At 37.2% G+C, this 18,319-nt stretch overlaps 1 protein-coding gene across 1 annotated transcript in view; it reads right to left on the reverse strand.

Annotated features, from left to right (window-relative positions):
• The window catches only part of LOC125268262 (peroxidasin), a 77,424-nt gene extending 60,790 nt beyond the window's left edge, over nucleotides 1-16,634 (reverse strand). The window contains 1 exon segment of the mRNA XM_048190324.1: nucleotides 16,267-16,634. Within this exon segment, the coding sequence (XP_048046281.1) occupies nucleotides 16,267-16,451 (185 nt within the window). The 5' untranslated portion in view covers nucleotides 16,452-16,634.
• Nucleotides 16,635-18,319: the final 1,685 nt, after the last annotated feature.

The following is an 18,319-nucleotide window of genomic DNA, read 5'->3' on the forward strand; positions in this document are numbered from 1 at the left end:
AGATAAGTAAATTATGTGAAAAATACTGTGTTTTTTTACACGCGAAACATGAACACATGTTATATTGCACACTATAAACACAATCAAAGCTTCAAAAAACCACGAAAAATGGGACCTTTAATATGTAAGTTACCTGGAAATAAAATACAAGCAGACAAACAGTCTGAAGAAAAGCTTTCCACAACAAGATAATTCACATAAAATCTTCACAGTTTTCCATGTCCACCTTCTGTTGTGTGACGTAAACACTGAATTAACCTTCAGTCTTGAGTTTCTTATTAAGTTAACTCCAAAGCTTTTCTGAGTGAGTCAAACCAACATATGAATTTAGCTCAGATTTAAAAACTTGTGGGGAAAAAATGCTTTATATCCTTGTGCAACTATACCAACACTGGTGAGAAACACAATCCAGAGAAAGAGTGAAGGAGGACACCTACATCGTGCTGGAACAGCTACTTCTACCCGAAATACTTCACTCCTTTCACATCTGCAGGTGTGTTATTCCAACTATTAGAGGTCTTGTAAGGTCACAGTCTGCATAAATCTAAATGCTGTGAATTCCTCACCAACCAGATAACTGACGAAGCCTCTTGGATAAACATCAAACATCTTATTTACAAGCCGAGATCTACTGACTTTCACTTGATTTCCCCAGACATTATACATAGAGGTGAAAACCCTCATAGAAATTCTACAAGTAAAAACATCTGGTTTGCATGTTAGAGATCTAAAACCCAACGGTTAATACATACAGTAATATAACTTCCGGTAAACTCATTCTTACCTTACAGGTTTAGTGCAGGAGAAAGCATATTAAGCATTCATCAGTTTAAATTAGTTGATGATTTGGAATCAAATAAACTAGTAAAATGTGATTGTACACTTTAAAAAATGCTGGCTTAAAACATGACCCAACATGCTGTCCTGTCCACTACTGTTTAAAAATCACTACACTGACCCAAAATCCCACGCATGACTACAGTAACATCACAGGCAATGCTAATAATCAAAAGATGAACAATTATTTATAAGCTGGAACTTAGGCTAAAATTTAGGCAAAAGTAAACCAAATGTATAAACGTATTATACAGCTTATTTAATAGCAAATTTGCTATTAAAAGTTTTATATTAAATAACATTTTGTATTTTTTTTATTGAATATATATATTCAAATGACCATAAAATTTTCCCCCGCCAATGAACACTATTATAAATCTTTCTGGTTAAAAATACATTAACCAGATGGGCTAAATGCCTCTTTCTCTAAAGAATTGTATTTGTTTTTTTGCCAATTTATTGTTCTTACTCTGCATATTAGCTTAAAAGGTCATGAAAACCTAAACTAAATTTTCTGAGATCTTAACAGAGAACGTGAACTAAAACAGACGCTGTTGTTGTCGGTCTCTCCTCTTCCCTCTCCACAGCTCGCCGCACCCACTTTTGTACGTATATTTTTCAAAACTGTGCTAAGAACTGACTGCTGCTGAAACAGGGTTTAATGACCCTTTAATATGCAGAGACAAATATAATCAAACTCTGCATAATATAATCAATCCATAGGTTGATTCTGGTCACATATTTGGCCCAGATTAAGCAAGACACTTTCCCTCCAATGTACACATCGTAAATTGGCCCTCTATCACACATGAACAGGAAACATCCCTGATTAACTGTCAAAGGAAAGTATAAACCACTAAATTACAGATAAAAATCTTTGTTGCTTTCTCACTTTTGCCAAATGAAGTGAGTGAAAGAGAATGTTCTTCTGCCATCAGGACACTAAGCCAAGGATTTTTTGCTTGCATTTTCCTGGGAGTCCTGCAACTCCGAACTGTTCCCTCACTCTGAATCGTCTGTTCTTCTGAAATGCCAGAAGACAAATGCCCTTGCCTGACAGCCCTTAAGTTGAGGGATGCCCCCTCACAGGGACGTGCTCAGACACGGCGGCTCAGATTCCAGCAGACCTCCATCCTGCCTCAGGAAACACAGACTGAGCTCATCTAGTGCACTGCACTACATACTCAACAATTTAACACCATTGCTTACAAAGACACGGGTCAGTGTGGTTTACTAGTCATCCAACAACCAACTAGTTCCCTTTTCGAACAGGAACTCTACACTGCATCTTGTTTGGATGCTATGCGGCCGCCATCAGCATATCCGGTGTCTGAAGCACGTGTGAAAACACTCCAATCTGACTGGTTGGCGGGAGTGTGTGACGTCATTAGCCTGAAAGTATAAGAGGGCACCCGTAGTACACGTCATCAGTCACGGAGAGGCATTTAGCCAGCTGGGGAGGTAGGGAGGTTCAACTGAGGCTGGGATCTTCTAATTTTTGTGGAAGATAACGGCTTAGGAAACGCTACGACTAGATGGTCTGTGTACGTGCGTGCCCTGGATGGACACTCTGACTCCGGCTAAGTAATTTGTTGAGTCAATGTATGCTATGCCCAGTGTGTGCATATTTTCAACTAGCGAGGCAGGCATCCCTGCAGCATGGCGAAATGGGTATTTTTTCCCATAGCATCCATCCAAGATGCAATGTAGAGTTCCAATTCGAAAGGGAAAGTCTCAGGTTACAACTGTAACCATGGTTCCCTGAGAAGGGGAATAAGACACTGCATCTCATTGCCATGCCATTGGGTCTGCCTGCACGTCTCCTTCAGACAAAGAAGTTAATGACGTGTACTACAGGTGCCCTCTTATACTTCCGAGTGTTTTCACATGTACTTTAGATGTTGGATACACTGATGGCGTCCCCATAGCGTCCAACCAGTGTCTCGTTCCCCTTCTCAGGGAACCATAGTAACAGTTGTAACCTGAGATGTTTCTTAGTGAGCTTGAGATTTTGTTCTTAATTTTGTAGCTTTAAATGAGACAAATTCTCTCTCTGAGATGTGCCTTTAAAGCACCTTCATCAACATGTTTCAAATTATAACATAAAAAATAGCATATAGCATAAAAAGCATTAAAAGTACACATTAGTGTATGGCAGAAATGGCCCTAAACCAGCCTAATTACATTGAGATCACTTTACACTGACTAGTTGTCAGACTAGATTTTGACTTTTTCAACTTTATTAGTGACACAGTTACACCCATGCAATACACAGTGTGGAAATGTTTTCTGTGAATAGCCATATAATAAAGTTGGTATTAAATCAATTATTATAAGATCATTTTGGAATTCTCCTCAAGGCTTCTGATTGGTCAATACAGTGTTCCAATTATTCAAATATACACAATATAGTAACAGCTATTTTATGAAACACTTGTTCACCACCATATTACTGCAGTTTATGTAAACATAATCCAAAATATGAAACAAGACCAGACAAAGCACTACACAATAGGCTATACATGGGATAATGAGCAACTGTGTACACATAATTGGAAACTAAGGAAACAAACTCGAACACAAGATGAAACACAGGAAATGGGAACTTAGATACAATATAATAATACACAAAACAAGTGTGGCAGGAAAACTTCAAACCAAATGTGCATCCTAATTCACATACTTATGCACTGTTCTGTGCCAATTTGTAGTACAAATAATGTGAGTAGTGTGTTCACACTGAAACTTCCATTCATGCACTTAATTAACAGAAAAAACAAAACAAAGTGTGGATTGTTGAACACTTCATGCACTCAAACTGTCACAGCTAGAGGGGCTGTTAGACTAAAATAAATAACCTTATGAAATTCATACACTAGGTGGTGCATAGTAAAAGTGCATAGTGTATGGTTTGTAATTTAGGACACAACTTAAGAGTCCACTAGAATAGTTGTTCCCAAACAGGAGTATGTGAGGTGACAAGAGGGAGTACGCGAACAAAATGAGTTTTGTCATTCATATCATTCTATGCTTCCTTAAATTAACATTAAAACCGAGCATGTATTTCAAGCAGGCAAAATGCCATTAATACATAACACCCAATCAAACATACCTCATCTTTTGCGGTCAAAACTGACTGCATCCACACAAGCAGTATGCAGGTTTTGTTAAGAAAAAATCTGTTAAAAACCATGTTAACATAATGGTTTATGTGTAGAGTTGCATTAGGTGGGAAAAAGCATGCTTATATTATTTGTTCTTATCTGTTTACATTATATCCAAAAATATCGTCCACATGCAACAGCAATTATTGTCAGCACATCTGAAGGCACTGTAACAGTCTTTTTCATAGACAAAACACACGATGTTATCAAAGCTGCCTACTGGCTTATCAGAGAGTGAACTGGGGAACACAGAGTTATTCAACAGACAAAGCAAAGCAGGTCAGACTTCCTCTCAGCCGGGAACATCTAAGTTTAGTTCACAAGGCCGTTTAATAAAACAATGTAAAAACACAACCAAAACTCAGGAGGAAAGCGCTCGGCATTCTCTTAAATCCAACAATGCTGTTGATGGTACAACTGTACTAAAGTCAAACCTTGCTAATTATTACATAATGAGTAATGTTCATTGTCAGCTGGAGAACAAAAAGACCAAACAGATTGTTCATAGATTGTAACTGTATCAAAACGCTTGTGACTCATTGTCTCATGGGCCTGAGTTCAGCTATCTTGGCCACATGTTTGAGTGCTTAACTCATCTAACACAGCTTGGACTGATTAACAGTGCTGTTTGGCAGCAGTGACTTTCACAATCAAAAGTACACAACACATGCGATATGTGTTCAGAAAGAGGCCAAGATGGATGATATGGTTCATAATGCAACAGACCCATAACAAAGCCTACAGCCTGCTCAGATCTGCAGTCCTCCGACGAGCACAAGCATTAAACACAGACGCAAACTCATCCGGAGATGATTTTTGAATATTAAATATCAAATTATAATACCCTATTATCTTAAAATTGTAATACTACTGTTCTACAAAAATTATATTTAATACTAATAATATTTAACTAAATAAAATATTCTTTTATTTTATTTTATTTGACAGAATAACAGTAAAATTACAATACTAACAGTTATGGTATAGGTATTGTATGGTATACTAATATATCAAGATTAATTATTATTATAATTATTATTATCAATTATAAACTCTACGGTTTAACAGTTGAAAGCAAAAATATATATATATATATTTGCTTTCAACTGTTAAACCATAGAGTTTTTGTTTTGGTGTAAACCCAGAGGAAGACCTTAAAGCTTCTTTTGTTGACAACAGATTTATAAACAACTCAATTTTTCATTGTTTTTATTTTCCCCCCATTTGATTGTTTTCTTCTTTCTTTGTTTAAGCTTTGCAAAAATTTCGATTTGCACATATTTATTTTACAACAACACTATACTGTAGTTTTAGTAGTACTTGTCCATGCAAACACTTTGCATGCGGCAATATGAAAAAGCAGTGTGAATATATGATTATCATTATGGAGAAAAAGAGGAATAAACAATTCTACAAGTTTTCTTTGAGTATTTTGCTTACAAAAGAAAAAAATCTGATATTGTGGTATCGGCGAGTAGTTGCTGTGTCTCTGAGCTGACACTGTCTGGAAGAATAGTGAGCTGATAGCAGGAGAATGCATGTCAACAGAAAACAGGATGTGGTCTTGGTCCTTGTAGGCTCACGTCCAACCTAATGAGATCGCAGAGGAAACTCCACACTATGTACGATAAAGAGCAAGAGCGACGCGACAACACAATCTGACACACAGACAGCAAGAGCAGAAGCTCATCATCAACACTGATCCTGCCTGACATATTGAATAACAGTCAGAAATTAAACATTTTATTGAACCTTTGGATAAAATCTTTTAAAAAAAAGTTTGCATATGTGTTTTCATATTCGATACATTTATGGCTCGTATAGTCTGACATGGTGAGAATATGGAGCTCAAACTCGAGCTCAATTTTATTCAGAGTCACAAACTGAGCAAAAATATGCAATTTAGTGCAGATATATTGATAGTGATTTATTGATATTCATAGGGCTGCCCTCGTGAGTGCACGCAAGTAAAAGTAGACTCTTCACAGATTCAAAAGTTGTATTACTATAATCTGTATGACCAAAACTGACAGAGTATTTTAAGTGCAAGTGATCGCGCCGGCGCCTCCATGTTAGCTGTCATGCAGTAAGCGCTTTTTCACACTCCGCACAAACACTTGAAGAGCTCACATTTCTCTAACATTAGAGCGAGCGGCCATGTAAAGCTGCTACTACTTACATGTTTCATATGATAAGCCATATTTGAGGTCGATGAATGATAGGCATTAATAAAATTACCACATCGATCAGCTGTTAGCGATCTGTCCGTCACAGACTGCGTGACTTCACCACTTCCTGTGGCGCCCCCTTGCGACTAAGCAACTAATAAAATTAGTCGACTATTAGGGGGCAGCCATAGAAATTTATATGGCCAAAAATGAAGATGATATTATCACTTATAATGTAAATCAATTAGATCTTTATAACAGTATAGCAGATAATTACATAAAATACATTATCAGTCATCACTCTATATCTGCCAATAATATGTCTAATAAGATGATATTTAAATGCTTATAGTTTTCTGATTAAACCTCTGTAGTTTAAAACATATGATGCAATGCAATGATGATTGAGAGATGAGCAAATAAACCTTCCTCAAAAGATGATCATACATCTTGTTCTTCTTGAAATATTACTATAAAAATAAAAGTTGTTCTTATGTTTACTTTATGAATATCTGTAAATATTTCACAGCAGAAAGACACGTGAAGCACGAGCTGAAGGAGGACGTTTGTACAATTACACTAAGAAGGACTGGAGGAGATTGTGTAAGAAAGATTTGATCATGTCTATAAAATGTGAGTATCAAACATGATACAGGCTGTATAGGGTTAAAAGAAGCTGATATACGGACTTAACAAACGCCACTCAAACAGATGGCCAGACACAGTGTACATGTGTTTGTCATGTACAAAACATCGAGTGCAGTAAATCGAATAAGAGCTTTCAAACAAAAGCTTCAGATGGACTGCCAAGAATCATCTAGGGAATCACTGGATCACCGAATGGATCTCTTAAGCCAAACGAGAGAGATCCTGAGATCTTAATTTACGTCCTCTCGCCCTGCATTATAACGTGCTCGCTCTCACTCGGTCTCCACATTAGGCCTCAGTCTCAGCCTTTCAATGCTGGAGCAGTGTGGCAAACTCTCCCGCAGCACTGGCACAGGAAGAGAGCGCCAGGAGGGTTCTCTTATTAACTATCTGGGTCCATATCTCCTCTGTGCAAATTAGCAAAGCTTTAGGGATTTTACAGGCTTTGCATTCCACAATGCCACTGAGACTGAATGCCTGACTGCAGCAAATTCCACACAACGCCGCTTCCCTCTTCCTTACTAACTCTCTGGGACTCGACAGATCCTCTCTGAGAAAACCAACTGACGGCCAACGTCTCTGCAAGAGGAAGGACAAGGGCTGGTCATTTTGCTGATAAATTATGTGTCTGCTACTATTATTTTATTATGACATTCTTCAAATTGTTAATCTTCTTTTAAATATGCAGCCAAGCAGATATAATGTAGAATAAACTTGGTAAAAATAAGGATATTGCATCAAAACTTTAGCAAGCTATCTGAAGATGTTGAGTTTACGTGAACTCAACTTTTACCTGTTCACAAGCCATGCAAAATATCAGATATATTTTTAGGAGATTATATTGAGTACATTTTGGATTCCGGTGACACTTTTGTTAACTAAAGCAAGATTTGTGATTGTAATAATACATACATGCTGTCTTAAAAGACCTCAACAGTTGTCTATTTTGCTTTCGATGCTTCCACAGGTATATGTGAATATACATGCCTCAAAATAGCATTTTTCTTCCATTTCATACCCTGTCCAACAGAACAGCTTATCTTTGGTTAATGGTTACCTGATTCAAGGCGTATATTATTATGAAAATATACAACAGCACAATCTTTGAATCCAGGTGAGCCATTTCATGAGCACATTCTTGTTGCATTCTTGAAATGTTTAACACAGGCTATCTTTAAGAGCTTTTTAAGACATGCACAATGGTATGTTCATGCAGAACCTATTTAAAAAAATACTTTTACTTGATTATCCAGGCTGAGGCACGTATTAAACTGGGTAGCTTCAGGTTTAAAATATTCAAGAATGAGAACATACATGTGTATTGAAATTGCTCCTAATATATCATTACATGCAAATTAGAGGTCGATCGATACTGGATTTTGCTGAAATAATAATGTGTTTAAAGAGATAAGTGCCAAAACTAGTCAAATCTATAAAGTGAAAATGTTAAATAATGTGTCGAGCCAGTTCAGAGAGAAACTAAGAGTTTTTTGAAAAATTTATACATAATACCATATTTTGAATCACAAACAAGCCTAAAATACACTGAGACTCTTATTTTGAAATGTTTACACTTTACTTCTTCCAACTGCTCATTAAAAAAGACGAAGGAGATAAAATATGCACTTTTGCAACCATCTACAACAATAACAAAATAAACACCATAAAGCAAACATTGTCATAAATCAACATAATTTCACTGTATTTCTTGATTGTGAACTGCTATGAAACAGTGAGTCTGTAATACATTTTTATTTATTTATTTATTTATTTTTTACTTTGAAGCCATGTTTAAAACCACGTTTTGACTTTGAATGTGCAGCACTCACATTTGTTTAATTCAGTCATAGCCTTCTGAAGTTTAAAGGGGTCATGAATTGAGAAATCAACTTTTCCTTGAGCTTTTGATATATAAGAGTTCATCGTACTATAAGAATATCCTGTAAGTTTCAGAACTGAAATCTTCCTTATTAGTCCAATAAAAGCTTTTATTGACTCCAGACCCAGAGAACGACTGATCCTGGAATGTGTCTATAGATGGTGAAACTCCGCCTCCACAGAAGAAATCAACACCTACTTCATCATCACATCATTAGCTCCGCCCACTGGTGTGTTAGTGAGGAGAGAAGAGCGATACAGGACTAAAATAACATTACCTTTCAAAGGATCCTAATGCAGGTGAAAGATTATGAGTATTTTCATTATCTTTAGTTAGATGCATTTACATTGTGACTGTGCCTCAGATGCAATCAGCTCTGTGTTTGTAAAGGTGTGAACCGAATGGCCCATACAGACGAAAGCTCTCTCGGCTCTTAAAGGGGTCATGAATTGAGAAATCAACGCCCACTTCATCATTGCAGCGTTAGCCCCGCCCACTGGTGTGTTAGTGAGATGAGGAGGAGAGAAGAGCGATACAGGACTAAAATAACATTACCTTTCAAAGGATCCTAATGCAGGAATATGGTTATTTATTTTCAACAGTGTGAATGTCTCAGCTGAGCTTTATTTATTTGTATTCGGTTCATTTCACTGTGGATTCGTTGGTAAATCAATCGCATTTCGGCGCAAACAGACTTTTACGATATGGACTCGACAGTAATGCAACAACATGTCAGTAACTGTGTTCATTCTAATGCCTGATCTGATATTAATGATTCATGTGCAGTCAGATGATCTTTGTCTGTGTGTCAGTAAATCAAACCAGTGACTAAACGCTCAACTTCACCTTGTTTCTCTCAGTAGGATGAAAATAATCTGTTATTTAAATGGTGATTAAATTATATATAGAAAGAGATCAAAGAACGCTCCCTTTACAATCACTGGAGCTGTCAATCAAACAGCGTGAGTTTATCAGTGACTGAGTTCTGGACTCGAGCCAAAACTCATGTTTTATTCAACAAATCTCTTATTTACATCACATTTGCACTATTAGTTATGATGAAAGCATTCGTTAGTGTGCAGAAATTGAGTTTCAATGACGAGATCACTGCTTTCATGAGCTCAACAACATGTCTGTGATCGACTACAATGTTCATCACTGCAACCTTTCATGCCACGATCTAAATATAATGCCATAGATCTAAATATAATGCCTTTATAGATTTAAGTGTAATGCTATCAACACATTTTTTTTTAGAATAGTTAACCTTGAGAACTAGTTTAGAATAGTAAAAACATGCTAAATTTTTTCAAGAGAGCAATACTTAGCTATTTCATATTGTAAAGATGTTAGCCAATCCCAGCAGTGGGCGTTTACACTGAGTTCTAAAATCAGGGCAGGAAAAATGTCTTTTATTTCTAAATTATGATGATATTTGATCTTAAAAGCATACTAACAGTATGAGTGCACCACAGGAAACATTATAAAACAACAAAACAATGCAGTTCATGACCCCTTTAATAATTTCTTATCATGATTTCTGTTTTTCCTTCACCAAATATAAGACCTCTTAAAATAATCGTTAAGATTTTTATTATATCATTTAAGATATGTAAGACTTTTTCCAAGAGGACCCTGTAACAGTTAAAGTAAGACAGTTACGGACTGCTCGAGACTTGGGTTGAAGATCCAAATGCAGCTTTATTGGGACAATCCAAAATCATAATCCATATAACAGGAGAAACACTATGGAGAAACCAATAAATTGAGAGATATGGAAAGTTCCTGCAGGGTAACTGCATTCTGCTCCTCAATTTATGAATCTCAAATACTGTGACAAAATAAAGCTGCTTATCTATAGCAATCTCTTGTTCAGCAGATCTTCTTCCTAAACTTCAGCAGTAAAAGTTAACTAGGAAGTTCATTATTCATCATCTGATCATCTAAAAATACTAGAGCAGTACTGTCACATATGGTAAAGAGGTAAAGCTTGACAGGATCCTTCTTTTGCAGGTGGAAAGTAAGTGATCCAGCAGTAGTCAGTGATGTTCTTTAGATTCAGTGTTGAGCTGTGCCAGACTGGAGCAGGATGTTGTTAAGCTCATTTAGACACTGGAAAAACACATACTGAACATTCTGTCATAGTGAACTCATGTGAAACAAAAGCGTGCCTTCTAAGTCATTATAAAATAATGTTTCATCTTACAAGAAACATCCATTACTGGCAGCACAACAGGCTGTACAACATCGTACAATAAACGCTACTATTGCTGCCGGTTTACTGCCCATGTGATCGTATTCATTCTGATCCTAATGCCAATACTTCCGCCCCATTTGTCTGTATTACATAATATATGGTAAGGGGGAGAGGCTCTTTACTGGAAAGCCAAAGACTGACAGCAATTGTAATGCAGACGCACGCGCCAACAACCATTTCAACTATCAAGCTGTGACAATGAAATTACTGAATTACTTTATTGCTGTTTTGTAAATCAACATCAGGAAACTGAGACTAAACAGTCACATTGCTCCTCATTCTCAGAAGCTGAACTGTGTATCATTGAATCAGATTTCAAAATTTACATAAACCCCGCCCCCGAGAACACACAACAAAGGGGGCGGGGCCATGTTGGGCTGCTTTAGAGAAGAGGAAGAGTTGTTGTAGTAGAGTGTTGTTGTCATGCCGTCATTTTACGCCGGACTGCTTCACAAACGAGGGTCAATTCAACACAAAAGATGAACATGACGGCACATGCTAGTGGATGAGTTGAATCAACTCCACAGCAACTACATCAATTTATCCACTAACCATTCAGAAACGTCTAAAAGTTGTAACTTCTTCCTGAGTCTCTCCATCAGTGTCGACTCCGGTTTGAACAATGTAAGGCTGAACACCGTTACTGACAATCCTCATTTTGGCTGCGTGAGATTCTCCAGCTTTGTTGTTGTTGAGCTGCTAAAGCTCCGCCCTCTTCTGGAAAGGGGGCGGGAGCAGCAGCTCATTTGCATTTAAAGGGACACACACAAAAACGGCGTGTTTTTGCTCAAAATAGGGGCAAATTTGACAAGCTATAATAAATGATCTGTGGGGGATTTTGAGCTGAAACTTCACAGACACATTCTGGAGACACCAGAGACTGATATTACATCTTGTGAAAGGGGCATTATAGGTCCTCTTTAATTGATATTCATGTGGATAAAGTGAGATCTTTTATAGTCTATGTGGTTTTCAGTTGATGCATGAACAAAACTTTACGAAATATTATGTGTAGTGCATCTGGCATCCAATAATCGCAAGCTTTGTGCCTTGTTACTTTTGACAGTTTCAAATTCTGATAATTATATAATTCAAACAGAGCGTTCTGACACTCTTTAATGTGGCGCAACATGAATGAACATCAGAAGGAATGTTAAAAGATAAAGTATAACTTACTGAAATGAATCAAGCCTCATGTAATCGTTTCAACTGTGGAAAGACGTCAATAAAATAGCTATAGAACAATATGTCAAGTAACATAACATTTACCATTCAGTGACCATAAACTCATTAGTCACCTAGAGAAAATAAATCTAGAGAGGAACATTTAGCTAAATATATACACTTTATTCAATAATTACTTAACCTGTTCTCCAATATTTAATGTTTGAATAAAACCATAATGAAAACAAGTTATTAAAGCTACCATTTAAATGTTTTATTTCAACAGTGAATAGGAGTGGAAACATCATTATATCATTAAAAAGTATTATGATTTTCTCCATCTTCATCTTTGTTTAGTGTGTAATGTTGCTGTTTGAGCATGAAGAGTTCTTCTCTACATCAGTGTCAGTGTTTCTGAACTCCATCTTGAGTTTCTTCACAATGTTCCTCATTTAAATAATTCATGCACAGAATAAAGGGGCGGGGCCTGGTTGAGTTAGTTAGTAGTGTGTTGAAACTGGTGGTTATGGTAAGGGGCGGGACATTTCCCAAACACCAATCACGACACACTGCTCCAGCCGACCAATCAGAGCACATTGTGCTTTTCAGAAGGAGGGGCTTCATAGAGACAGGAAGTAAACAGAGCGTTACTGACAGACTGGGAAGAGAGGAGCTGCAACAATGGAGAATATGAGGAAAATAATCAACATTCAATCTAGTAGAGCACAAAAACAACATCAAGACTCTGTGAAAAGGCTTAATTGGTCCTCTTTACATCCAAAAAGTGCCTAAAGCTTTTCCAATGAGCCATACATGCTCTTTACGTCACACTTCCTTATTGCTCAGACACAATGGCAGACCTCAGCAGCATTATAACGCACCGTGGGTTCGGGTTTTCAGCGACGGCTGGCGCAGTGTTGAAGTCAAGAGGCTTATTATGTTCAGTCTAGTTTCTCCATGGGCGTCTTGCAGACAGATGTGGCGTTACGCTAATGGAGAGCACTCCGCACCCCTGTCGAGTTTATGTCACTCGTTTGCAATCAGCCACAAATCTGAATGCAGTCCTCTGTCTGTTTGCAGTTGCACAGATGCATTGTGGGTCTGGAAACAAATGCATACAACTGTCACATGGGACTATTAAAACCAGCAGAGGAATGCATTGCAAATTCGGTCTGACTATCTATAAGACACCAGCTCTGAGTTTTGAAAAGACAGTTTGGTTCAAGCACAGAGTGACAGTGTGAAGATCTCCAGCAGCGTGAGTCATGAGTTAATCAACACCGCTCCTGTTGAGATCGAGACACAGACGTTACACTTTTAACACAGTGACCCACATAAAAGACGTCAGTAATGAAGCTGCTGAAGAAGCCATTCATTCATGCATCCATCAGTCGGTCAGGAAACACAAAGCTGTTACTCATGCATTACTTCAAAGCCTCACAGAAACACTTCAAACCATGAGAGGTGATATACGGAGAAGAGCAGTTAGGCCCCCATGAAAGTCACTTTATTTTTATATATTTAACAAATTCAGTTTTTTTAGTTATTAAAATGTACGTATAATTAATTGAAATCGTAAACTTTGTTTATTAACAGTTTAACAAATCTGACATTTTAGGGCCCTATTAAAATTGGTTTATTTCTTTATAATACAATTCTGTGTTATTTTTTCAGAAATTCTGTGCTTTCAATTTTAATTTTTCTGGAATACATTTTAATGCTTTAATTACATTGTAATAATCAAAAAGCATTTCTAATCAACTGAATTCAAAAACTTTAACAATTTAATCTTTTTTTTTTTAATAATAATAATAATAGGGAAATAAAACTTTTTCTCAAAAATTCTTTGCTGTCATTTCTTCTGGATTTATAATTTAATACAAATCTGCTGCATTATTTTCATACCCCTATTTGCAGTTTAATACCCTACAAAACAGCTGAATCCAACACTGATTTCCACTAAATATTCAGATTAATAATACACCAATGTGTGTTTACATCTATAAAACATGAATAACTCTCATTAAAGGTCAAATTTACCTTACATATAAGAGGTCCTTTTAAAACATCCTACAAGTTTCAGAGCTTAAAACATCCTCCTCATTATAAACAAAGCTTTTATTTAATCAAGCTCCAAAAATGACTCGTTTGGATATTGAGGGATTTGTGATGTCACACCGGGCACATACATTTGCCAATACATAGGCAGTCGTGGCCTAATGGTTAGAGAGTAAGACTGGAAACCCGAAGGGTGCGGGTTCAAATCTCAATACCGGCAGAAAATGACAAAAGTGCGCTTGAGCAAGACACCGAACCCCCAATCGCTCCCCGGCGCAACAACAAAATGGCTGCCCACTGCTCCGGGTGTGTGTGTGTGTGTGTGTGTTCACTCCTCACTACTCCTAATGTGTGTGCACTAATTTGGATGGGTTACATGCAGGGGACAAACTCTGAGTATGGGTTACCATTCTTGGCCTTCATGATTTTATATGAATAATGTTTTCAAAACACTCAGCGAGTGGGCATTGATACTGTTTCCTATGCAATGACCTTAGCCAATCATAACAGTGGCTGCCCCTGTGGTAGCATGACGTATGACGTGATCATGTTGGAAAGATCACGCGTGACGTATGGTGAAAAACTCCATCTCATTTTCTCCTCCAGCCTCAAAATCCTCCAACATCGTTGTTTTACCTTTTTATGTAAAGGGGGTTTGATTCAGTCTTTGACGTTCACTTTGTAAACACTGGATCGGTACTTCCGCCTACGTCATGCGTGACCTTTCCAACATGATTACGTCATGCGTGGAGCATCACAGAGCAGTGCAAGACGAGCATTTGTGGTTAAAAAGTGTATAATGTTTATTTTTTTTAGAAAATGGCCGATGGTTTCTCTAGATAAGACTCTTATTCCTCGTCTGGGATCATGTAGAGCTCTTTGAAGCTGCACTGAAACTGACATTTGGACCTTCAACCGTTGAACCCCAGTGAAGTCCACTATATGGAGAAAAATCCTGGAATGATTTCCTCAAAAACCTTCATTTCTTTTCCACTGAAGAAAGAAAGACATGAATGTCTTGGATGACATGGAGGAGAGTAAATTATCAGGAAATTTGAATTCTGAAGTGAACTTTATTATATGTCATTTCAGACATATGAGGGTTGAAAATAATCTTTTTCTACATATATATATTTGTTTCTTTATTAACTAAAATAATAATTATAACTAAAAAAAAATCCATGTCATGACCGCTTTAATATAACAAGTCAAAGTAAATGAACTCGTTGTTTTTGATGAATTAAAATCAAAACTACACACACAAACACACACAGTGATCATGACTCACTTTAACCGATCTTCAGCAGTTCACACATAATGACAAACACACATGCAAAGGATTCGACCCTTCTCTGCAAACACTGTCAACACTAAGTTTTGTTAACCGTGTCGGTGCCGAAGTGTGTGAGCAGAACACAGTGTTACACACACATCTGTGCAGACTGGCTGCGTTTCAAAACCTGGTGTGCTGCCTATCTAGACAGCGTTTTAGGATCTGTATGAGCCTGTCCCAATAAACACAACTGGGGTTATTTGCATTTGTCCACTGGTGTTTAAGTGTACAGAACTTCTTATTACCCCAGAGGACACACTTGCAGTGTTGTAAAAATGGCAGTGCAAGTCATTTCTTTACCGAGCTTTGTTTACACACTTTGATTTTCAGGCATGCCTACTTTAAAAGAAACTTATAAATGTCTGATGTTTCTAATTAAGTGATAAAAGCAACTGCAAATGTTTTACAGAGGCTAAAACCCCAAGTGTGTGTACTGAAACAGGCCCAATGTCACATACTGTACGAGCAGCACTTGAGTGTCTCTCCAGATGACGCCCCAATGCTGCCCGGGTAGGGACAGGGTTAAAGTTGTGAGACAGCACCGCTGTGTCCGCCAGACAAAGACTGGAACATACATCAGAACTCTGCCACTCAAACTCATCTGTACTCAGTATGCAACATCACAGGGCTCAATGCAAAACACAAACAATGATATTTTACTGACAACTGCGGTCATTTGTAACTTTTAAGATGTAAGCACATATAACTGTAGTTTCTGTTTCCCTCGGAGAAAAGAGAAGAAGAGTCCGTGTACTTACAGGATTGTGGTCTGAGGAAGAACAGCGGGCACTGATTCCAGGTTTAAATGCATACATCTGACAGTGGTACGGAAACATAAACAGCGGCTCGGACACGAGAACACCCGGTTTGGGCCACTGCTGAGGAGAAACACGCCGAGCACACTTAAGAAGCAGGGTAAGTTTCGGACAGTCCGCAGCGCCATGACCAGCCAGTGCGCCGGAGAGCAGTGTGCAGGAATCCAGCGGCGGTCCAGTGGGAAGTAGGGCAGTGTTACAGACCCTGTGCTCAGACGGCATGAAAGACCAATCACAGCCGCCTCAATCCTTCACCACAAAAGCCCATCCTACTAAACTTTTGCCTACTGCACACTCCAGAGGACGTGCGTTACCGGCACATAGTACGTACGTAGTACACAGTCTGAGTATGCGAGCTGGGATCCACTATAACACTTTCAACTATTAATCTAGGATGTGCTGAGTCCATGAAAAATGTTACTGTAAAAAAACAACAACAAAAAAACTTTCAAAAATAAAATAAAATAAAACTAAATAAGTTTTGATTGAAATAAATAAATAAAAACATTTGATTAAATAAATAAAAAAGTTAAAGTATATATATATTTTTTTTTATTGGAATAACACATATTACAGTACAGTACTACAGAGAGTACGGGGAAAGAAAAGTGACATGATTGATACATTTATAATGTTAATTTTTTCACACTATTAATTAGGTCTTTACAATTAAAAATATATAACTGCCTTTTAAATTTTAGGATGGGGGTCCCTTACATGAAAACGATCATATCTGGGGGTCCGTGGCATCTAGAAGATTCAAAACCCCTGATGTATAGTACTCAAAATAAATAACTACATTCAAAATCAATTAGGCTAATAAAAGTACCCATTTTTTGGTGAATATAAAAATCTATAATTCAATATATAATAATTTTGGTATTTTACTTCTGTAATATTCTACAAAAGAACAATAATTGTATTAATAATTGTATTATTTTTAAGTAATAAAAAAAGCATTTTTTGCTTTTTTAAAGTCATAATAGTATTTCCGTTTTTCATAATAAGAGTCTGTTCACAATAGAACAGTACAATACTTCTTGTGCATGGGATATCAATATTGTGTTTGCATGGAGCACAGTGTGTGGAATACTATTGCTATCCCATAATGCAATGCTCTTGACTTGACCCACTATCAGTTATGGTTTAGCATGTCCTGCATAGTTGCTGCTGTAAAACATAAAACATGGTGAGATTTTTACATCAAAACTCTCATAATTTAGGAATAAAAGGCATTTTTCCTACCCTGATTTTAGCCTCTGATTTGAACGCTCTGTTTTAAGGGGCGTGTCTCTGTGAGACTTCAGTGTAAACGCCCACTGCTGTGATTGGCTGACATCATTGAATTTGAAATAACTAATTATTACTCTCTAAAAAACTTTTAGCATGTTTTTACTATTACAGATCTCAAGGTTAACTAATCGTGAAAAGTGTTGATTATAACATCACATGTAGATCTATGGCATTATATTTAGATCGTGGCATGAAAGGTTGCAGTGATGAACATTGTAGTCGATCACAGACATGTTGTTGAGCTCATGAAAGCAGTGATCTCGTCATTGAAACTCAATTTCTGCACACTAACGAATGCTTTCATCATAACTAACAGTGCAAACACGATGTAAATAAGAGATTCGTTGAATAAAACGGGAGTTTTGGTACGAGTCCAGAACTCAGTCACTGATAAACTCACGCTGTTTGATTGACAGCTCCAGTGATTGTAAAGGGAGCGTTCTTTGATCGCTTTCTATATATAATTTAATCACTGTTTAAATAACAGATTATTTTCATCCTACTGAGAGAAACAAGGTGAAGTTGAGCGTTTAGTCACTGGTTTGATTTACTGACACACAGACAAAGATCATCTGACTGTACATGAATCATTAATATCAGATCAGGCATTAGAATGAACACAGTTACTGACATGTTGTTGCATTACTGTCGAGTCCATATCGTAAAAGTCTGTTTGCGATTGATTTACCAAAGAATCCACAGT

This window comes from Megalobrama amblycephala, linkage group LG5 (assembly GCF_018812025.1).
Source record: "Megalobrama amblycephala isolate DHTTF-2021 linkage group LG5, ASM1881202v1, whole genome shotgun sequence".
NCBI lineage: Eukaryota > Metazoa > Chordata > Actinopteri > Cypriniformes > Xenocyprididae > Megalobrama > Megalobrama amblycephala.